This window comes from Mobula birostris, chromosome 24 (genome assembly GCF_030028105.1).
Source record: "Mobula birostris isolate sMobBir1 chromosome 24, sMobBir1.hap1, whole genome shotgun sequence".
Lineage (NCBI taxonomy): Eukaryota > Metazoa > Chordata > Chondrichthyes > Myliobatiformes > Myliobatidae > Mobula > Mobula birostris.
In genome coordinates, this window is record NC_092393.1 from 55,830,442 (window position 1) to 55,854,257 (window position 23,816).

At 40.7% G+C, this 23,816-nt stretch overlaps 2 protein-coding genes across 5 annotated transcripts in view; one reads left to right on the forward strand and one right to left on the reverse strand.

Annotated features, from left to right (window-relative positions):
- The first annotated feature begins 131 nt into the window (after window positions 1-131).
- Window positions 132-21,924, forward strand: LOC140187178 (allergin-1-like). Of its 3 annotated transcripts, none has more exons than XM_072242221.1 (8): window positions 132-231; window positions 1,981-2,148; window positions 8,652-8,933; window positions 11,264-11,347; window positions 11,434-11,458; window positions 13,958-13,986; window positions 16,234-16,259; window positions 18,080-21,924. In XM_072242221.1, exons 1-8 carry the CDS (start codon window positions 192-194, stop codon window positions 18,185-18,187), a joined length of 762 nt encoding a protein of 253 aa, XP_072098322.1. In that variant the 5' UTR covers window positions 132-191; the 3' UTR covers window positions 18,188-21,924. The 3 variants fall into 3 exon arrangements, 2 of the variants coding, with proteins under 2 accessions (XP_072098322.1, XP_072098323.1); XM_072242222.1 differs by having other exon boundaries at window positions 11,437-11,458; XR_011883026.1 differs by lacking the exons at window positions 132-231; window positions 1,981-2,148; window positions 8,652-8,933; window positions 11,264-11,347; window positions 11,434-11,458 and adding an exon at window positions 12,491-12,763.
- polg2 (polymerase (DNA directed), gamma 2, accessory subunit) overlaps window positions 21,906-23,816 on the reverse strand; it is a 34,833-nt gene continuing 32,922 nt past the window's right edge. For both annotated transcript variants that reach the window (XM_072242218.1, XM_072242216.1), the window contains one exon: window positions 21,906-22,476. In XM_072242218.1, the coding sequence (XP_072098319.1) occupies window positions 22,404-22,476 (73 nt within the window). In that variant the 3' untranslated portion in view covers window positions 21,906-22,403. The remainder of the gene's footprint in view (window positions 22,477-23,816) is intronic.

Consider the following 23,816-nt stretch of genomic DNA (forward strand, 5'->3'; position numbering starts at 1 on the left):
AGTAGAAATAGCGCATGTTTGTGTAATTTTGGAAGCACTTCTTCGAGGGAGATATGGTACGTTCCTGCTTCATTTGAATATGACTAATTTGTTTCTTTAAACAGACATTTATTGCTCAGCTTGAGAACAGCGTTGATCTCTTGCTAGCTCAATGAAGAGAACATTTCCTCTTTCAAAACACTGAGAAGAAAATGTTAAAACCCGTTATCTTGGTTTTGGTTCAGCTGCTACGTAAGATAAAAGTTATTTCATTTTTTTAATAATTATAAATGTCATTTCATTTAAGGTAAACATGGAAAATTTAGTCTGTAATATTATAAATTCTATCACAAGATACATTTACAATGTCTTAATACAGTGGGGGAAATTATTTCATTTATAGTTACAGAGAGTTATAGAGTTATAACTCTTTTATAACAGTTATAGAGAGTTAGTTAGAACTCTGTGTTCAGGATTATGTAAGACATATCTCTTGAAGCTAGTATAATTCTGCCTCTAACTGTTTGAATGAAAAATAGCTTCCCTTTGATCTTATATCATCCATTTGTACTTTGTTCTGGTATCTTAACAAAAATGAAATAATTGATTGAGATGTGTAAAATAACGAGGGGTTAAGGCAAAGTAGACAGGAGGGCCCTACTGCCCTAAGCAGAGGGTTCAAACACCAGCGATGTAAAATTTAGATGGTAGGAGAACTCGAGGGGAGGTGTGGAATCATTTTCTTACTCAGAGGGAGGAGGAATCTGAAGCTTGCTGCCAGAAAGTGAGGTAGTGGCAGAAGCACCTCACACTTAAACAGCACTTGGCTGTGTACTCGAGGAGCTGTGACTTCAGATGTACGGACATATGCCTGAGATTAACTGGAGTGGTCTTTTCAACTAAGATAGCCACAATGTGCCAAGTGGCTTCCTTGTAAACTTTCGACAACTCTAATGCGATTGTCAGTACACAGGGATGGGAAAAAGCTGCAGAGGGATTTAAAGTCAGCCGGTTCCATCATGGGCACTAATCTCTCCACCACTGAGGACATCTTTGAAGAGTGATCCCTCAGGAAGACTGCATCCCTCACCATCCAGACATACCCTCTTCTCATTGCTACCATCAGCGAGGAGCCTGAAGGCACACACACACTTTTGGGAACAGCTTTTTCTCCCCTGCCATCAGATTTCTGAACTCATGAAAACTACCTATTCTACTTGTTTATTTTGTTACGTTTCTTCTTGTAACTTATTATGCCTTGAACTGTACTGCTGCCACAAACTTCATGACATAAGGTGCTGTGCTAAAGTCTTGGGTACCCTAGATTTTTTTATATGGTTTCAGATGGTCTGGCCTCCACAGAGCCCTGATCTCAACATCATCGAGACTGTCTGGGATTACCTGGAGAGACAGGAGCAAGCCAGACAGCCAAGATCTGTGGCAAGTTCTCCAAGATGCTTGGAACTACCTACCAGCCGATGTTTTAATAAAACTGCACAACAGTGTACCTAAAAGAATTGACGTGCCTTTTTGAAGGCAAAGGGTGGTCACATCAAATATTGACTTGATTTAGTTTTTTTTAGTTTTTTTTTACTGTTTACCGCTCCTTATAGTAATTTTTTTAATATTTAGAAACTTTTCATTTCATTATTTTTGGGAGTATCTTCGCTTTACAGGTTTTTTTTTAAATGTGCCTAAGACTTTTGCACAATACTGTTATCATGAGCCTGTGGGCCTCTGTGGCTTGCCATAGAGCAGTAGGCTTCAGAGTTTCTCGAGCTCCTGCATTGACTCATTGTCAGAGCCATTAAGCCCAGGTGCTTTCGATTTAACTTTGTTGAGTTAATTGTGACTGGCACTTGTTTCCTGCATACGATGGTTGTTTAAATGGGACTCTGTAGGCGGGGTCTGTCTGTGTGTTTGGGAGGATGATTTGGCTTGTGGTGTGGCTCGGTTGGTATTCCTATATCCAACACTTTGCTTCTGTCTCTTCTTGGGAAGTCTGCCATGCCTCCGCTCCTGGGGTCAAGACGTTGCCAGTGCTTCCCGTGACAGAGTCTGCCGTCCCCCGCACCCAGATGGAAACAGTGCCAGCAACCGCCAGGACAGAGAGTGCTGGCAATTCCACTGCACTTGGATCCAGTCCTGCAAGCATGTACCACGACAACAGTATGTCAGTGATAGTAAACCACCTTCTTCTGATTCTGGCATGATAATCATTGCAATAACTTGTAGTTTGAGCTGATGTGAATACAAAGCTGAATTATCTAAATGACATTATATTTCCATTATTTCAGGTGGAATTAGTGACATGGATTTACAACAAAGTATGGGCCATTTTCAATTAATCATTAAAACTCTCCATACGAAGTTGACCTCAGAAATCATGGTAATGACCTGTATAAGGGAGGAGGTACAAGCCCCATTTTCATCAGTGTTAGTGACATCAGCAAACTTCTAGCAATGTTCTGAAGTTGTTACATAGATCTGTTAGGATCCACAAATTAATTAAAACATTGGAGTAATAATGCTACTCCAGAAAATCCAATGAAAATAAAACTTGGGAGAGATGTGAAACCACAGGCTATTGACGTGCAAGCAAATCTACCCCATCCTATTTGAAGAGGGCTGAAAAGAATTAAAAGTTTTGGAAAAAAAGTTTTTTAAAAACATTTTTGCATCCTTGTGCAATCTGCCATTGGAAATCCTCAACAGAAATTAAATTTAAATGTAGTTCATTTAAACCAGAATGCATTTTATAGAATTTCATCTATCCAAAACACTCATACAGCCCACCTTTATATTAGACTAGGTTTGAACAAAGAACAGTTGTACAATGCTCTATCCTGACAAGAGACCAGAAATTCTTATTCTGTGATTCTTCACTTTCACTTGAGTTGAGAGTTTATGAAAAGTTACCATAAAGCTTGACTTTATAGCAGTCAATATGCTTCCTCTCTTTAAATGCAAGAGATTCGGCAGATGCTGGGAATCCAGAACATGGTATACAAAATGCTGGAGGAACTCAGCAGGTCAGGCAGCATTCATGGAGAAGAATAAAGATTTAAGTTTTCAGGCCGAGAACCTTCATCAGAGTTCATCAGAAAGCTCTCTCTTTCATCCCTTTCTTTCTCTTAAGCTGTCCACCAGACCAGCTTGGTATCTGCTACCACCTCTGCTAACATTCACACTAACCCTCCCTTTCCTTGGCCTTGAGGATGCAGAAATTCACCTCCAACTATTTCATCCTTATTTTCCTTGTATCTATTTCTCGGTCTTAAATTTAAGAAGATCGCAGATCTAGAATTAAGTTATATTTGACGTGCTAAAATGTATTGATTCTGCATGTGTTTTAAGCATTTTCCTGGTTTTCACGTTAGTCTTGAGTTAAGCAGCCCATGGTCATTAAGAAAAATTCATTCAGTCTTTAGAGTGACTATTACGATGCAGAGGAATTTTGACGGGAAAAGTTTTGGATTTAGGATTGTAGTGAAAAGCTTTTTGATAGGTTTCAACCAAAGAATAACTTAATTAATATTATTTCCGAAGACTTTGGGGGTGGAATCCAGACTTGTTGCAGCCAACTTTTCTGAGTTTGTGTTTGTGGAATAACAATTCTACAGAGTTTCAGAGGACAGACATTGTTAAATGCGTTATAGTTAAATGCACACTTGCTGAAGGTACAGCTCCTCATCGTACTGTTCATGCATTCTCTGGCACAATTGTTTGCTTTCCTCTCACTGCAGATTTTCTCTATGCACTCTTGTCTTGCTGCCATGGTTCAGCTTATGGGTTCAGTGTTTCCCTCCTTGTACTGCTTACAACCTTATCTACTTCTAGAATGGCATATGATCATATACTTCCAAATACTCTCCAGTCTTCCTACCCTCAGTGGCCATTGATTTTGGTTCTTGTCACCAACATTGGAATCCCTTGCCCCTCTCTCCTTTTTAATATGCTCCATTATTTCCCCTGGTCAGTGTGGATAAATTTGGGCCAAGGGTCCTGTTCCTTGACTGTTCAGCCTCAAACTTCCAACTCCTGATGCAAATTTTGGTCACATGTCTTATAATCTACTGTGGCTGATTCCATCGCAAGTCAAATCAACTTTATTGTCATTTAACTATATACATGTATACCGTCAAATGAGACAATGTTTCTCTGAACCAGGGTGTAAAACACAGTAGTACACAACACACATATCACTTAGGAAAGTAAGAATAAAATCTACAAATGAATTATGATTTAAATAAACTAGAGTGCATAAATTAAATATTGTAGGGTACAGAACAAATTGGCCAGTGACACTTCATATGCTATTTGGCAGGTTGCTCCTAATGGCCTGAGGAAAGAAACTGTTTCCCATCCTGACCGTTCTTGTCTTTATGCATCAGTCTCCTGCCTGATGTGTGGCGCGTGGCCAAGTGGTTAGGGCGTTGGGCTCACGATCTGAAGGTCGTGGGTTCGAGTCTCGGCCAAGGCAGCGTGTTGTGCCTTTGAGCAAGGCACTTAACCTCACTCTGCTCCAGTCCACCCAGCTGAAAATGGGTACCGGCAGATGCTGGGGGTTAACCTCGCGATAGACTGGCGTCCTATCTGGCGGGGGGGAGTCTCATACTCACAGTCACTTCACGCCACAGAAACCGGCAGAAGCACCGGCCTGATGGGCCACAAGGCTCGGGACAGACTTTGACTTTGACTCCTGCCTGATGGTAGAAAGTCAGAGGATGGTGGATGGATGGGTGATATCATTGATAATACTAAGGGCCCTGCATACGTAGCACTCCTGATAGATGCCCCTAATGGAAACCCTTATGATCCTCTCGGTCATACTCACAGTCCTTTGTAGGGACTTCTGGTCCAATTCTCTGCTGCTCCCATACTCAATGGAGATGCAGCTCGTCAGGACACTCTCAGTGGTGCCTCCTGTAAAGTTCAGTTAAGATGGAAGCAACATTATTAACTATAACTATGATATGCTGCCCAGCAACCAATACATTGGCGAGAGTGACTCAATTACAATAAATCCAAAGTAACATTTTAGACTGATGCAAAACTTATTTGCAAATAATCATAAGAATTGAATGAGGAGAAATGATAAATTACAAATACCACAAGTTATATAAGCCTTTATAAGCTCAATAAGTTAGTCATAATCATAGTCATACTTTATTGATCCCGGGGGAAATTGGTTTTCGTTACAGTTGCACCATAAATAATAAATAGTAATAGAACCATAATAGTTAAGTAGTAATATGTAAATTATGCCAGGAAATAAGTCCAGGACCAGTCTATTGGCTCAGGGTGTCTGACCCTCCAAAGGAGGAGTTGTAAAGTTTGATGGCTGCAGGCAGGAATGACTTCCTATGACGCTCTGTGCTGCATCTCGGTGGAATGAGTCTCTGGCTGAATGTACTCCTGTGCCCAACCAGTACATTACAAATACCACAAGTTATATAAACCTTGTTAAGGGTTTCCATAAGTAGTGGATGGGAGATATTGTCCAAGATGGCATGCAACTTAGACAGCATCCTCTTTTCAGACACCAGCGTGAGAGAGTCCAGTTCCATCCCCACAACATCACTGGCCTTACGAATGAGTTTGTTGATTCTGTTAGTGTCTGCTACCCTCAGCCTGCTGCCCAGCACAAAACAGCAAACATGATCGCACTGGCCACCACAGACTCGTAGAACATCCTCAGCATCGTCTGGCAAATGTTAAAGGGCCTCAGTCTCCTCAGGAAATAGAGACAGCTCTGACCCTTCTTGTAGACAGCCTCAGTGTTCTTTGACCAGTCCAGTTTATTGTCAATTCGTATCCCGCACACTATTGGGAGCATTTAATAGGTAGTGGGAGCCTTGAATAGGTAGTCTTGAATTTATATTCCATAGATATAAAAATGGACAATATATTGGCTGAGAGAAAACCTTGAGAACCATCACAAATTACAGTGCATTAGTCAACATAACTGCAAGTTAACAGGCATAACAAATACTTGCATAGTTAAAAATACACGTAGTCATGTTTTCAATATTATTTTTTCTTTGTACAATTTGTCTTTTGCACATTGGCAGTACAGTGTTTGTTTATCTATAGAGGTTATAAATCCAATTGAATTTATGTATTTTTCCTGTAAATGCCCGCAAGAAAATGAGTAAAAGCAGTACATGGTGATATACATTCAATGGCCACTTTATTAGGTAGCTTGTTAATGCAGATATCTAACTAGCCAATCATGTGGTAGCAACTCAATGGATAAAAGCATGCAGACATGATCAAGAGGTTGTTGTTTAGATCATACATCAGAATGTAGAGGAAATATGATCTAAGTGACTTTGTGGAATGATTGTTGGCACCAGATGAGGTGGTTTGAGCATATCAGAAACTGTTGATCTCCTGGATTTTCATGAACAAGTCTCTGGAGTTTACAGAGAATGGTGCAAAAAACAAACAAAAAAAAACATCCAGTGAGTGGCAGTTCTGTAGGTTAAAATGCCGTATTAAAGAGAGAGGTCAGAGCAGAATGGCCAGACTGGTTCAAGCTGACAGGAAGGCGACAGGAACTCAAATAACCACAAGTTAGAACATCAGACCATAAGACATAGGACTTGGCCAATTTATTATCCCTTTCAATCCCATTCTCCTACCTTCTCCTCGTAACTTTTGATGCCCTGATTAATCAAGAACCTATCAACCTCCGCCTTAATATACCCAGATGACTTGGCCTGCACAGCAGCAATGAGTTCCACAGATTCACCACCATCTAGCTAAAGAAATTTTTCCTCAACTCTGTTGGAAATGGATTTCCTTCTGTTCAGAGGCTGTATCCTCTGGTTTCCATTTCCCACTATTGGAAACATCCTCTCCATATCATCCACTCTATCTAGGCCTTTCAATATTTGATAAATTTCAATGAGATCCCCCCCCAAATTCTTCTAAATTCCAGTGAATACAGGCCCAGAGCCATCAAACACGTCTCATATATTAACCCTTTCATTCCTGGGATAATTCTCATGAACCTTCTCTGGACCCTCTCCAATTGTATCATTTCTTAATACATGCATTACTAAATGACAATAAAAGAGGACTGCGTGTCCTCATAATCTAATCCAATCTAATCTAATCTAATCTAATCTTTTTTTTAGATAAAGGGCCCAAAACTGCTCACAATATTCCAAGTGCAGACTAACCAATTCCTTAAAAAGCCTCAGCATTATACCCTTGCTTTCATATTCTAGTCCTCTGGAAATGAATGTTAACATTGCATTTGCTGTCCTTACCACTGACACAACCTGTAAGTTAACCTTTAGAGGATCCTGCATGAGGACTCCCAAGTTCCTTTCCACCTCTGATTTTAAAATTTTCTCCCCACTTAGAAAATAGTCTACACCTTTATTCCTTCTACCAAAGTGCATGACCATACACTTCCCTGCACCATATTCCATCTGCCACTTCTTTGCCCACTTTCCCAATCTAAGTCTTTCTGCAGACACCTTGTTTCTTCAACATGACCTGTCCGGGAGACTTACCTACCTTCAGACTTTCAGCTTCCCAAACACCTTCCTAGTAATGATCTTATCCACCCTTTAAAACACTTCTTCAGTTTTGGGATGTAACTATCCTGCGCTTTCTGAATTGATCCCAGAAACACCAGCCATTGCTGTTCTGCTGTCATCCCAGTTAGTATCCCCTTTCAATCAACTTTGGCCAGCTCTTCTGTCAGGCCTCTCTAATTCCCATTACTCCCCTATAATACTGATACTTCCAATTTTAGCTTCTCCTTCTCAAACTGCAGGGTGAATTCCATCGTGTTATGACCACTCTCACCTAAGGGTTCCTTTACCTGAAGATCCCTAATCAAATATGAGTCATTACATAATACACTGTCCAAAATTGCCATTCTCCGAGTGAGCTCAATCGCAAGCTACTCTGAAAAGGCATTATATAAATTCAGTCTCTTGGGATCCACCCCCAATCTACCTGCATATTGGAATCTCCTGCGACGATTGCAACATTGGCCTTTCCAATCTCCCATTGTAACTTGTAGCCCATATTCTGGCTACTGTTTGGAGGCCTGTATCTAACTCCCATCAGGATCATTTATTTTGCAGTTTCTTACCCACAGGGCTTTTACAACAGTAGTGTGCAGAAGAGCATCTGTGAACACACAACATGAAGAAGCTGGGCTACAGCAGCAGAAGATCACAAACATACACGTAGTTGTCACTTTATTAGGGTGGCGGGGTGAAGATATGTCTCTAGCAAGGGAGGTGTAAGGCGATCCTTCCCTCCGCTAGCCTGTAGGTCACCCTTGGGCAAGGTGTAGCACCTGATAAGCCCCCGATCAGGGTCATGGGAGGAGGTGTTGGATGGTCTGATGAGCAGCTGGTGCATATCACAAGTCCTGGTTATGCAACCACTGACGCCAGACAGACAGTCACTGAAGAGTATTGATAATGGCTGGAGTCACCTGTTTTGTCAAGATACTGTCCATAAAGTGGCAAACCACTTCTGTAGAAAAAATTGCCAATAACAATCATGGTCATAGAGCATGATCACCCACATCATACGGCATATAACGAAGATATAACTAAGTGTAACTCCAAAATCATAGTTAGATTTACTGTTTTCTTTTAAACGCTTAACCTGTGTTACTTTGGTTTCAATTCTAGTTTCAAAACCAGAAATAAAATCTGTCACTTCAAAAACCACTCTTGAAGTAGGAAATTGCATCTCTCTTCAATGCTACTCCACAAATGGAACCCTTCCTGTGACTTACTCATTATTTCTACGTACAAGACATATCTCCACTATCAAGAAGTTTGATAGAGATCCTGCTATCTTTAATGTGCTCATAAACAATACTGAAGATGGTGGTGTGTACAAGTGCAAAGCTACAAGTGAAGTTTCAGACAGGTTTAAATACAGTGAAGGGATCCATTTTACAATAAAAGGTATGTTTTCTTATTATTTGACTTAGCAAATGAATCAGATTTAGTCCAAAACTATACAGCATTTCTCTTTGATCAAATGCAAAGTCCCATTGAATTCTTTTCCTCAGTTATTCATTAAATAAAACATGCCTTGGTTCTTAAAATAGATTCAAAAATTGGCTGAAGACAGACTCAGGGACCTTGAGGCTTCTGCATTTAGAGGGAGTCATGCACTCAAAAGATAATAACATGGTAACATGGTCACTTGCCCTCATCCCCCTGAAGATCTGCACGTGTTCTGGTCAGCTTGAGGACTGAAAGTCAAGCAACAGTAGGAGCCAAACAGCATCCATGGTGAAACCATCCTCTTCTTTGATACCCCATCTACCATCTTAAACATGCAATCCATGACCCACTTCCAAATTGTGTGTACAGTGAGCACCATTTATCTTCTGGAAAATGCACTGGAGCTACTCGTCTAAGCATTTCTGACAGTGCCTGTCAAGCTTACTGCCAAGAAAGATAAGGGCTTCCAACACAAGAAACCACCACCAGTTGCAGGTTCCTTTCCAAGTGGCATCACATCCTGATTCCTTCATTGTCATTATGTCTAATATCCATATCCCACAGCATTGTGGGAGAAGCTTCAGCGGAAAGCACTGCAGAATTATAGAAATCAGATCAAAGGCAATTAGGGATAGGAAATTAGTGCTGGATTTGCCAATGCTGTCCAAACCCATCGATTAATACGAAGATAGATAGCCAGGTAGCTAGCTAGATAGATTGCTAGGTAGACAGCAAGATAGATAGCAAGTTAGATGGATAGATATCTAACAAGCTAGATAGGTAACAATCTAGACAGATTGATGGCAATAGAGATAGAGATTTTTTAAAAAATTGGGACTTTCCAGACTGACCCTGGATAGAAGTTGAAATTGAACATTGTCATTGGGCCACTTATTACAATGTGAAAACATCATGATCTTTTGAATTCTCTCTTCTCGAGCTTCCAGTCGGGTATAGGTATTGATTTTAACCCACGTTACGATGACAAACTCTGCCTCCTTCATCAGGGATGATGCCTGGGCACATCTAGTCTGATGGTATTTATACCCCCATCGTCCGTCCATCCCTCCTGATTGGTTAGTCCGTATCCAATCAGGATTCCGCTGTCCCACCTTGCTTACAATCAAATTCCAATTCTTACCTGGAGTGACCTTTACCTTTGTTAAAATTCTTTTCTTCTAGTTTTATTTCAATGGCTTCCTTCACCAAAAGCCATCAATTGAGCCCTTAAAAGGACCAACGGGAAAACCAGGAGGAACCCATCGCTATTGCCTGTCTTCCCTATATTTCCACAGTTTCTGGATGGATCACCAGCATCCTGAAGAAATAGAAACATAGAAACCTGGAAAACCCACAGCACAATACAGGCCCTTCGGCCCACAATGCTGTGCCTAACATGTACTTATTTAGAAATTACCTAGTGTTACCCATACCCTCTGTTTTTCTAAGCTCCATGTAGCGGACTAATACCATCCACAAACCCACAGGGAAGCTCAAGACACAGTTTATGCAGGTCAAAGATGACCTGGGACTCTGGTCGGCTAGCACTTACAGGATTCCCTGTGAACGTGGAGCAGCCTATATTGGCCAGATGGGACACACGGTGGAAACCTGGATCAAGCAGCACAGGAGGTGTATCTGTTTGGGTTACCCAGAGAAATTGGCAGTAGCAGACATTGCATTCACTACGGCTATAGGATTGATTTCGGCACAGAACTTCTGTGCCGCACCAATGGCTTTTGGGGAAAGAAGCCATTGAAATAAAACTAGAGGCAAAGAATTTCAACAAAGACAAAGGTCTCGCTCTAAGTAAGAACTGGGATTCAACTGTAAACAAGGTGGGGCAGCGGAAACCTGATTGGATGAGGACTAACCAATCAGGATGGACAGATGACCGGACTAGTCATGCCCAGGTATCATCTCTCATGAAGATGGCAGAATTTGTCATTGAAATGTCGATACTTGTACCCGGCTGGAAGCCCAAGAAGAGATTATTTGACAAGTACCAGAAAAGCAGTAGATCCTTTTCGTCATGATCTTTGTTTTGAATACAGTAGCATTATTGGTCCAGCTATCTGATGACCTCCATAGCCAGTTTGGTGAGATTGCATTTGCTGTGATAAGGCCAATTATTTTGAAAAATATATCAGGTTTATCATTTTATTATTAATGGTACAAATAGTACTGTAATACAAATAAATCTATCTGAAACTATTTCAATAATCAGTGGGAAATAGTGATATACACAATAATTTCTTCTGAAATAAAATATCCTTTTTCTACAGGTACCACTTCATATAAGTGGTTGTATTATACAACAATATCTCTTCTGCTGTTAGTGGGAACTTTAGTCATTATCTGTATTAAAGGTAAGTGTCCAATGCTCATTGTTATTTTAGATATTTTGCAAATTTGGTGATTTAAATTTTATCTTTAATGCTTGTATTTCTTTCAGTAGGTAAAAACCGAATCAATAAAAGGTAGGATTTCTTAATCTGTCATATTCAACTTTGTTACCGAATAGCTCCTGGTACATTTTGATTTCACAAGATGAATGTCAAAGGATTAATAGATTGACATAAATATACAGGTATTTCAAAGTAACTAAGTAATTCTACACATTTACAGCATTGCCTAAAGTTGAGAGTTATTAAAATCCCAAGTAATTAAGTTCTCATATTTTCGTATGACATTGGTTGCCATTCAGCCCTTCAGAACAATTATATCAATTCCATATGCCCATCATTTCACTAATAATAATTTCTCTTTCAGATGTCCATCAGCTCACACCTCCCAACCCTCTGATCCTCCTCAGCCAATTAATCTACCAGCTAGCAGATGTTGGAGAGGAGACCAGAGTGCCAAGGGAGAGCCATACAGTCATAAGAACATACAAGCTCCAACGTCAACAGTACCTAGAGTCAGGATTGAATGGAGTTTAATGTTTGGAGCTTGAGACAGTAGCTCTACCAGCTGTATCATTGTCTCACTCTGTGAATGATGTCAAGACTGGAATGGAAACTTAAAGCAGAATAGCAAATGTCCAGTTCCTGATTACCTACAGATTAGTTCTAGCAGCACGACCACCGAAATAGTTTATCCAATAAAAAGTGGAGGAATCAATCTATGTTTAACATTAACACCCACAAAATGCTGAAAGAACTCAGCAGGTCAGAAAGCATCCATGGAAATGAATAAACGGTCGACATTTCAGTCCGAGACCTTTCGTCAGGATTGAAACGGAAGGAGGGAGAAGCCGAGTAAGGTGGTAGGGAAGGGGAAGGAGGGCAAGTTGGAAGGTGATAAGTGAAGCCAGGTGAGTGGCGGAGGGGAATGAAGAAGCTGAGAGATGATAGATGGAAAAGGGAAGGGGCTAGAGAGGAATCTGATAAGAGAGGAGAGTAGACCATAGGAGAAATGGAAGAAGGGACACCGGGGAGAGCTGATAGGTGGATTACAGGAAGGGGTAAAAGGGGGCCAGAGTGGGGAATTGAATGCGGGGGAGGGGAGAAATTCACTGGAATTTGTAGAACTCAGATTGGAGGCTACCTCCAAAAGGCGTTGCTCCTCTAACCTGAGAGTGGCCTCACTGTGGAAAATGAGGACGCCATGGACGAAAATGTCAGAATGGGAATGGGTATTGGAATTGGAATGGTTGGCCACTGGGAAATCCTGCTGCTTGTGTGATTTATTACATTTCTGCAAACTTAGCTAATCAGACCATCTATATTTTGGTCCAGATGTTTACATATATCACAAACAGGAAGTGGAGGAATAGATCTGTGGTCAGTATTACTTAATGAATTCAATGTTATATTTCCTTTAAGTTTTCACATGTTTATATTTAGATTTTATTTTACTTTACTTTACTTTACTTTATTGTTGCCAAACAATCATCACAGTGATATTTGATTCTGCGCTTCGCATTCCCTGAATTACAAATCGATAGTAAATATTTAAAATTTAAATTATAAATTATAAATAGAAAATAGAAAAGGGAAAGTAAGGTAGTGCAAAAAAACTGAGAGGCAGGTCCAGATATTTGGAGGGTATGGCCCAGATCCGGGTCAGCAGTCTTATCACAGTTGGAAAAAAGCTGTTCCCAAATTTGGCCGTACGAGTCTTCAAGCTCCTGAGCCTTCTCCTGGAGGGAGAACGGACGAAAAGTGTGTTGGCTGGGTGGGTCGTGTCCTTGATTATCCCGGCAGCACTGCTCCGACAGCGTGCGGTATAAAGTGAGTCCAAGGACGGAAGATTGGTTTGTGTGATGTGCTGGGCTGTGTTCACGATCTTCTACAGCTTCTTCTGGTCTTGGACAGGACAACTTCCATACCAGGTTGAGATGCACCCTAGAAGAATGCTTCTATAAAAATTAGTGAGGGTTTTAGGGGACAAGCAGTGGACAGTGGACTCTGCTTGGTTGGACCAAGTCAGGTCATTTGTGATATTGACCCCAACGAACTTAAAGCTTTAGATTTAACTGATAAACTAAGGTTTTTATTGAATTGCAGTGAATTTAAGAAAATTTAGAACATCGTTATCCTCCAAGTGCCTCAATGACCCAGAGAGCGATGTTGGCTGGAATCAGGGCGTTATGCTTTCACTCTTGGTAGGGTCACCCATGCCAAACAGGTCAAAGGGTATAGGCCAGACTAAGAGAGGTCCATCGGTTCTCCAGGTTCAGGGGTTTAGCTCAAGGCTAACAATCCTGACTAGTGAAACAAAGCTGTTACAGAAAGAGCAATGAAGAATCCTTCTACGTCTGGGTGAAGGACTTTCGTCGTTGCCCTAAATGCCAGCAGTGTAACGGGTAGTTAAATAAAAGAACATCATAATTACAGTACATAACAAACAACAACAAATCTTGTCTGATGTAATTCATTTTTAAAGTATAAATTTAGAATGTTTTAATTTCTAATTTAGAAATTATATTTTAATCTAGAAATAATAATTTAAAAATGTAATAAATGTAATTTCAGGTACAAAACACAGGAACAGCGTAACCAAGGTAAACTTACTTTCTCTGTTTATAACCTGGGAATAATTCTCGGTGATCCTATCAAGATAAAGTCTTTTCCTTTCGAACATTTCATTTTATTTCTAGGACCTCTGAAAGAAAATACCACAATCATCTACAGTAAAGTCAGTAAAATGACATATCCAAACGCGAAAAGCTTCTTGTAATTTGCTCACAGTGCTGGACTATAAAATCACCATGACATTAACCATAAAAACAAGAAATTGACCATTGTTCAAACTGATGGAAAAAAAAGAATTTAAAACAAATTACAGAAAAAAATCACAACTACAATTTATTTCATGTTCTGAATTTATATATGCATACTTTAAAAAGTCAGAAGTACGTTCAAAACTATTGCTTTACGTCCTATTTTATTTATTTAGAGATACTGTGTGGAACGGGTTCTTCCGATCCAATGAGCCATACCACCTAGCAACTAATTTAACTCTAACCTAAATCATGGTACAATTTACAACGACCAATTAACCTACTAACCGGTACACCTTTGGAATGTTGGAGGAAAGCAGAGCACCTGGTGAAAACCCACTCACTCGTGAAGGACGTACAAACTTCTCACGGACAGTGTTGGAATTGAACTCTGCACCCCAACACCCCGTGCTGTAGTAGCGTCACACTTGGAATGGCACGGTAGCGCAGTGGTTAGCGCAATGCTTTATGGTATCAACGACCTGGGTTCAATTCCCACCACTTCCTCTAAGGAGTTGGTATGTGTTCCCTCTGGGTTCTCCAGTTTCCTCCCACATTCCAATGGTGTACCGGTTGGTTGGTTAATTGGGTCATTGTAAACTGTCCCGTGATTAGGCTAGGATTAAATCAGGAGACTGGAGTGGTGCGTCTCAAGAGGCTGGAAGGGCCTATTCCACCCTGTATCTCAATAATTAAATAAATATAGCGCTGTAAAGCCCAAAATTAGTTTCTCATATAATCAGAGTGGATTTACTATCAAAGTGCATATACGTCATCATAAGCTACCTTGAGATTCATTTTCTTGCGGGATTTACAGGAAGTAAAGAAATACAATAGAAATTATGTACAGCTATACATAACAAAGAGAATTTGCTCAAGACTCTACTAATCCACAATATTCTTATAAATGTGGGTTTGATTAGTTGGATTACTTTTACCAATATTCCCCATTAATTGTCAGTTTCTTTGTGTTATGCATTGGAGGGTGGATTTCCATTCATTCCAGAGTAGATCACACCTGAATAACAGCTTGGTAGAAGGGAGTAGACTATGTTTTAAACAGGGAGATAATTCACAAATCAGAGGCGCAAGAGGACTTGGGAGCTCATGTCATCTAAAGACAATTTGTCACGTACGTCAAAGGATACAGTGAACCAACACAGTCTGTGGATTTGCTGGCAGCGTTCCATATTTCAGCACCAGCACAGCATGCCTACAACTTATTAACCCTGACCTGAATGCCTTTTGGAATGAGTGAGCAAACAGAGTACCTGAAGGAAAGACACGCGGGTCATGGGAAGAACGTTTGACTCCTTACAGACAGCAGAGGGAATTTGAATCCCTGATCTTCCAAATGCTGGAGCTGTAAAGCACTACACAAACTGCTACCCTACCACATAGCTGTTCTTCCAATCTACCATCATCAACATATTCTGATACTTTTTTTAAAAACAAATTCAATCAAATTAGTCAATCAGGATCACCCATCACAAAACCGTGCTGACTGTCTCTGAAGAAAACCCTGCCTTTCTGAGTGCTGATTAATTTTGTCCCTCTGAATTTTTTTCCAATAACTTGCACGGGGCTTATGATTACTTGCTTATCCCTGCTGCCATTCTTAATAGGAAAGTAGTAGAGGAGATGATAGTCAAAACGATGAGGCTAGTATTGACACCAAACAAAAGGTCATTCTAGAGATGCAAATCAGCTGGAAGAGAAGAACTATTTTCTAAAATTATGAAAGGGAAACTATTGAAAGTGGAAATCTGAGATAAAAGCAGAAAAGTTTGAAGAATTCATTCTGAGAAATAGCTGAACCTCAGCTGCAAAGGACGCTGCAATATCGGGATGAGTACACATAAAGGGAGCGGAGGGAGAAAAGGTGTAAGATAAAACAAACAAAGTCGAGTCACTGACTAACAGCAGCGGGAGAGAGACATATAAACCGATATGAACATAACCACAATTATTTGACAAAAATAATTTGTGTGCATCATGATTAACTTCCACTTTAATTTGTTTTTGCAGATACCAACGTGGACAACACTTGCTCTGTAAGTAAAATTTTACTGCTGCTAATTTACTTTCTGTGACATTACTATGAAAGTACATAACACATTCCAACAGATTATGTAAGTTTCCAACTTCATAAGATTTTATATATACGGATGAATACTGATAGTATTAACTTCGCAGATCCATCCAGAAAGAACATAACATTCACCTTCCCAACGTCTCCCATCTGACAGCTAGCATTCAATTTTTCTTTTAATGAATTAATGAAGTGCTTTTGCTCTCATTACCTTATCAAAAGTCCTATTTCACACTTTGCTCACTCTTTGTGTGAAAAAGATTTTCCAGTCATTGGTTTCATGAGGGAGGGAAAAGGGAAAACAGGTACGTAACAGCCCTGTTGTGTTTCAGATCCTTAATGACTTTTTCCCTATTAACTTATAAAGAACAATGGTTGCAATAAATGCAAATTTGGTTTTTTGAAGCAATAATTAAGATAAGTCTCTTTAAATAAGTCTCTTTAAATTTAAATTGTAATTTCAATTTAAAAAGCAATACATGAGGATTGGAGTATGGAAAGTGACATTCTAATTTTAGGAGAACGTGGTCATATGATTGGAGCACTAGTGAGACAAATAATGAAAGGCTGGCAACAAGCAAAGTGATGGTAGATGTTTAATGTAGAGAACGTAGACTAACTTGACTTTGGCTTTGAAATATAGGGAATTCTTCTTAAGTGGTAAGGATTTTCTAGTTTTGAACCCCAAAATAATGAACATTGATATACCGAACTCATGCCTGATGTGTGCTAAACTACTGTTGGAATCTGTGCATAGTACTGCATTTATAGAGCTTGAAGCAGGATAGTCCCAAAGACACAAGAAATGCAAAGTGGCCTGCCTAATCCTTTTCTAACTTGGGGCTCATGTTCCATTTCTTATATCTTGTATCCTTTTTTAGTACCCAGATAGGAATCCTGTCAACCATTAATTCCCTGCTAGCTAATAGTACAAGAGTACACCTACAACCCTCTTCCATAAATCGAAAACTTGCCAACCTTTCAAATTGTCTTTATGGCAACAAAGCCCAACTGAGCCAAAGTCACCAAATGAAATGAAAGCCAACTTATTTTACTTTCACTAGATGGCTTCTTGTCTTGACTCAAATAATCGTCCAGGATCCAATCATAGGCACGATCGTGACGTGTGCATTGCAAATGCCTCTAATCGTGCCCCAAGTTTAATTACCCTCCTTTTATCTTTTGCTTTATCAAAACCACACTTACTTTTCCTACAAAATCTATCCTTCTCTCACCTCAACTCTGAACTAATTCCACAGCCTATAGTCTCACTTTCAAGGATTCTACAGCGCATGTTCTCAGTATTAATTTACTTTAAAAAATGATTATTGGCACGATTTTCCTCTTTTGTACATTGGATATTTATCAGTCTTTATTTTGTATAGTTTTTAGTGAAAACTATTGCATTCCTGCAAATGCCTGCAAGAAAATGAATCTCAGGGTAGTATATGGTGACATATACAGTACAACCTTTAATAATAAATTTGCATTGAACTTTGACATTCCTTGCCCAATTGCCTCAGATTTGTCACCTGCTTAGGTCTATAGAAGTCTTTGAAAAGTTAGTTTTCACCATTCTTAATAGGACTTTTTAAATAATTCTACACATATTGGAAAATAGCCTACTTGAAAAAAAATTCTCCCAAAACTACACCAATGGAAAAAGCATGGTAATCACAGAAAGAAAACAATCATGGATTAGAAAAGTCTAACCACAGCAATGGCAATACAAAAATGGAGCACTCCAGAAATAATTCTGACAGTTCTTTTTCTTTATAACAGATTGAAGATAAAGTCGTATATACCCAACTTAACTTACGATCCCAGAAGAATAAGAAAGCACAACAACAAGAAGGAGTAGTTTACACCACAATTAATTTCAATGAATAGTGATGGAAGGAGCATTGAAGTGTAAAGTGTTGTTATCAAAATTAGGAAATATTTACAAAAACACAAAATCCTCAAAACACTCAACAGTTCTGACAACATTTGTGGTCCTCAGCTTCCACATCCTTCCTACAATGAGGTGACTGGAACTAAACACAATATTCCATGTCTGGTTTAACTTTATAGAGCTGCAACATTACCTAGCAAACTTGTATTATGGAAACTGCATGTTTTAGGATAGATTAGATAGATAGATATTTATTGATCCCAAAGGAAATTACAGTGTCACAGTAGCATTACAAGTGCACAGATACACAAATATTAGAAGAGAAGTAAGAAAGAATAAAAAAAAAGTTACCTCAAGCATTTTAACAGGAGTGGGGTCATCACTTCCCCAGCTATAGGTTGACTCATTATAGAGCCTAATGGCCGAGGGTAAGAATAACCCCATAAAGCGTTCTTCGAAGCAGCACAGTTGTCTTAGTCTATTACTAAAAGTGCTCCTCTGTTCAGCCAAGGTGGTATGCAGAGGGTGAGAAACATTGTCCAGAATTGCCAGGATATTCCATAATTTCCTTTGTTCTACCACAGCCTCCAGTGTCCAGACTGACTCCCATAATAGAGCCAGCCTTTCTAATCAGTTTATTGAGCCTGTCGGCATCACGTGTTGTTGCCATTGCCTCAGCACAGCACCGCATTGAAGATTGTACTGGTAGAACATGTGAGGGAGAGGCCTGCATACTCCAAAGGGCCTCAGTCTCCTCAGGAAGTAGAGGCGACTATAGCCCTTCTTATACACAGCCTCTGTGTTGGTGCTCCACTCAAGTCTATCATCCAGGTGCACCCCCAGGTACTTGTAGGTCCTCACCACATCCACGTCCTCACCATCAATAGTAACAGAGAGCAGTGCAGGCTTACTCTTCCTAAAATCCATCACCATCTCCTTTGTCTTACTGATGTTGAACTGCAGATGATTCAGTTTGCACCATTTGACAAAGTCCTTCACCAGGGCCCTGTAGTCATCCTCCCGTCCTCCCTTTATACACCCAACTATTGCTGAGTCATTAGAGAATTTCTGCAGATGATATGACTCAGTGTTGTACCTAAAGTCTGAGGTATACAGGGTAAACAGGAAGAGAGCCAATACAGTCCCCTGTGGGGCCCCAGTGCTGCTTATAGCCATGTCTGACACACAGCTCTGAAGCTGCACAAACTGTGCTCTGCCAGTCAGGTAGTTCATTACTCACGATACAATGGAAGTGCCAACCTGCATTGAACCGAGCTTTCCCCCCAGCAGTGAGGGCTGTATGGTATTGAAGGCACTTCAGAAATCAAGAAACATGATTCTCACAGTGCTGCCCTGCTTATCCAAATGGAAGTCGGCTCTTTTCAGCAGGTAGATGACAGCACAGTCGACTCCAATGTGCTCATGGTAGGCAAACCGCAGGGGATCGAGGGCTGATCTGTCCAGGGGTCAGAGGTGAGCCAGGACCAGCCTCTCTAGGATCTTCTTGATGTGAGGGGTCAGGGCCACTGTAAGGTTGAGGAAGTTTGGTATGGGCCCCCAAATCCTAAGAAATTTCTACAGGGCCACAATTGAGAGCATCCTGACTGGCTGCATCACAGCCTGGTATGGACACTATACCTCCCTTAATCGCAGGATTCTGCAGAGAGTGGTACGGAGAACCCAGAGCATCTGTGGTTGTGAGCTTCCCACGATCCAGAACATTTACAAAGACAGGTGTGAAAAAAGGTCCCATGGGATCATTGGGTCCCGAGCACCCCAACCACAATCTATTCCAGCTGCCACCATCCGGGAAACTGTACCGTGGCATAAAAGCCAGGACCAACAGGCTCCGGGACAGCTTCTTCTACCAGGCCATCAGACTGATTAACTCACACTGATTTTAGTGTATCTCTATGTTACATTGACCGTTCTATTTATTATAAATTACTATGATTGCACATTGCACATTTAGACAGAGATATAATGTAAAGATTTTTACTGCTCATGTATGTGAAGGATGTAAGAAATAAAGTCAATTCAATTCAGGTAGTCATTCAAGACAAGATAGAGGCACAATAAGGCAAGACAGGCAGAAAGGTTGTTTCCATTGTTATGTGAGACTAGAACAAGGGGACATAGCCTGAGGATTCATGGGAATAGATTTAAGACGGAGATGAGAAAGAACTGCTTTTCCCAGAGAGTAGTGAATCTGTGAATTCTCTGCCCAGGGAGGTAGTAGAGATGACTTCATTAAATATATTTAAGACACCATTAGCTTTTTTGCATAATGGAGGAATTAAGGGTTATGGGATAAAGACAGGTAGGTGGAGCTGAGTCTATGACCACATCAGACTGAATGGCAGAGCAGGCTTGACAGGCCAGGCCTACTCCTGTTCCTATTTCATTGTCCTTATGAAATAAAAAAATAAAGGCATCCGTTAGTCTTGCGAGACCATGGATCTGCCCCTGGAAAATCTTCACTCTTCAGGGCGCAGGCCTGGGCAAGGTTGTATGGAAGACCAGCAGTTGCCTATGCTGCAAGACTCCCCTCTCCACGACACCAATGTTGTCCAAGGGAAGGGCATCAGGACCCACACAGCTTGGTACCAGTGTTGTCGCAAAGCAATGTGTGATTAAGTGCCTTGCTCAAGGACACAACACACGTTGCCTCGGTTGTGGCTCGAACTCACAACCTTCAGGTCGCTAGTCCAATGCCTTAACCACGGCCATGTGCCCACACAAATAGACCTAATGTCAAACATTAACTCTGTTTCTCTTTATACAGATGAAGCCTAGCCTGCTGAGTGTTTCCAGCATTTTCAGTTTTTATTTTCAGATTTTTTTTTGGATTTTCAGTAAATACTTGCTCTTCTCATTAATTGAACTTGATTTTTCTTCATTTTGTGCTAAGTAGCTGGTCATTGTATCAATATGATGAAAAGCAAATGCTTTATTTGTGTAAAGGAAATAAACCAGCTTGCCAATAGTGGAAGCAGTTGTAGTTTTGGGCATTGATGTTACACAGTGGCCATTCATGATGGAGCTGCTTGTTTATGTGTGATGTCACTGTCCTTGGGTTTGCCATGTCCTACCACTACCACCACGACACATGGTAGGAATAAGCTGATGAAGACCTTCATCATTCATTCTAGACGCTCTAAGATTATGTCATAGAACATGACAGCACAGAATCATGTCATTCGGCCTTTCTAGTCCATGCCGGACTAGGTAATCTGGCTAGTCCCATCAACCTGCACCCCGACAGTAGCCCTCCATACCCATCCCATCCATGTACCTATCCAACTTTCTCTTTAATGTTGAAATTGAACCCGAACCCACATCCATCACTTGTGCTGGCAGCTCATTCCACACTCTCCGAGTGAAGAAGTTCCCCCTCATCTTCCCCTTAAACATTCCATCTTTCATGCTTAACCCTCAACCATCAGCCTCTTGAACCAGTGGGCATAACATCACTCAACTTCATTCACCCCATCACTGAACTGTTCCTACAACCTATGGATTTACATTCAAGGGCTCTTCATCTCATGTTCTCGATATTTATTGTTTTTTTTTTCCCCTTTGTATTTGCACAGTTGTCTTTTGCATATTGGGTGTTTGTCCATCCTGTTGGGTGCAGGCTTTCATTGTTTCTATTACGTTTCTTGGATTTACTGAGTCACCCGCAAGAAAATGAATCTCAAGGTTGTATATGGTTACATATGTACTTTAATAAATTTATGATGATGATGATCGAGGACACAGTCCCCTTTTATTGTCATTTAGTAATGCATGCATTAAGAAATGATAAAAATGTTTTTCCAGAATGATATCACGAAAACACATGACAAACTGACTTTAAAAACTAACAAAAAAACATAATTATAACATATAGTTACAACAGTGCAAAGCAATACCGTAATTTGATAAGAACAGACCATGGCACAGTAAAAGTCTCAGAGTCTCTCGAAAGTCCTGTCATCTCACGCAGACGGTAAACCTTCAGCGCTGCCAACTTGCTGATACAGCATCCCGGAAGCATCCGACCACAGTCCGACTCCGAGCCTCCGACCACCTATTCGACACCGAGCACTGAGCACCATCCCGGCCGAGCATTTCGACCCCGGCCCCGGCAACAGGCAATACACAAAGCCGAGGGATTTCCCCTCCGGAGATTCTCGATTGCACAGTAGCAGCAGCAGTGAAGCAGGCATTTCAGAAGTTACTCCAGATGTTCCTCTGCATTTTCACGACTGTCCCCATCAAATCTGGATTGTGCATGGCACCCCTAGTTACACATATCGATATTCATTCAGAACGGCCATGCACACTGCATCGCGCCGCCATCTTCTCCTCCCTCCTCCTTTACTTTGAACTTTAACCCATGACCTCTTATTGTCTCACCCAACCTCAGTGGGAAAAGCCCACTTGCATTTACCTCATCTAGACCTCTCATAATTTTCTTTACCTGTATTAAATCTCCCCTCAGTCTTCTACATTCTAGGGAATAAAGTTGTAACCTATTCAACCTTTCACTATAACGCAGGTCCTCGTCCCACCAACATCTTTGTAAATTTTCTCTACGCTTTTTCAATCTTATTTACATTTTTCCTGTAGGTTGGTGACCAGAACTGTACACAGAATTCCAAATTAGGTCTCTCAAACATCTTATACAGTTTCAACATAACATCCCAACTCCTATACTCATTACACTGACTTATGAAGGCTATTGTGCCAAAAGCTTTCTTTATGAGACTATCTACCTTTGACAACACTTTCAAGGAATTATGGAACTGTATTCCCAGATTCCCCTGTCCTACCACACTCCCCTGTACCCTACTGCTCACTGTGTATGACCTATCCCGGTTGGTCCTCCCAATGTGCAACACCTCACACTTGTCTGCATTCATTCCATCTGCCATTTTTCAGCACATTTTTCTAGCTAGCCCAAATCCCACTGCAAGCTTTGATAGTCTACCTCGCGGTCCACTACACCACCAATCTTGGTGGCATCTGCAAATTTGCTGATCCAGTTTACCACATTATCATCCAGGTTATTGATATAGATGACAAATAACAATGGACCCAGCACTGATCCCTACAGCATATCACTAGTCACAGGCCTTCATTCAAGAGAACCAACCATCTACCACCACTCTGGCTTCTCCTGCAAAGCCAACATCTAATCTAATTTACCACCTCATCTTGAATGTCGAGCGACTGAACCTTCCTGACCTATTTCCCATGTGGGACCTTGTCAAATTCCTTACTAAAGTCCATGCAGACAACATCCATCGCCTTGCCTTCAACAACTTTCTTGGTAACTTCCTCAAAAATAAGACTGTTTGTTTAGACATGACCTACCATGCACAAAGCCATGTTGACTATCCCTAATCAGTCCCTGTCTATCCAAATACTTGTATATCTGGTCACTTAGAATATCTTTTAATTACTTTCACACTACTGATGTCAGGACTACTAGCCTATAATTTTCTGGATCATTCCTACAGCCTTTCATAAACAATGGAACAACATTAGCTATCCTCTAATTCTCCAGCATCTCAACCACAGCTAAGGATGTTTTAAGTATCTCTGCTAGGGCCCCTGTAATTTCTGCACTTGCTCCTA

Bases quoted from the DNA above. Each gene is read 5' to 3' on its own strand.
- LOC140187178 (XM_072242221.1), top strand. From the start codon at position 192: ATGTTAAAACCCGTTATCTTGGTTTTGGTTCAGCTGCTAC. The intron at 2,149-8,651 runs GTATGTCAGTGA...TTTCAATTCTAG, and splicing joins AAGCATGTACCACGACAACA to TTTCAAAACCAGAAATAAAA. The intron at 11,348-11,433 runs GTAAGTGTCCAA...TATTTCTTTCAG, and splicing joins AGTCATTATCTGTATTAAAG to TAGGTAAAAACCGAATCAAT.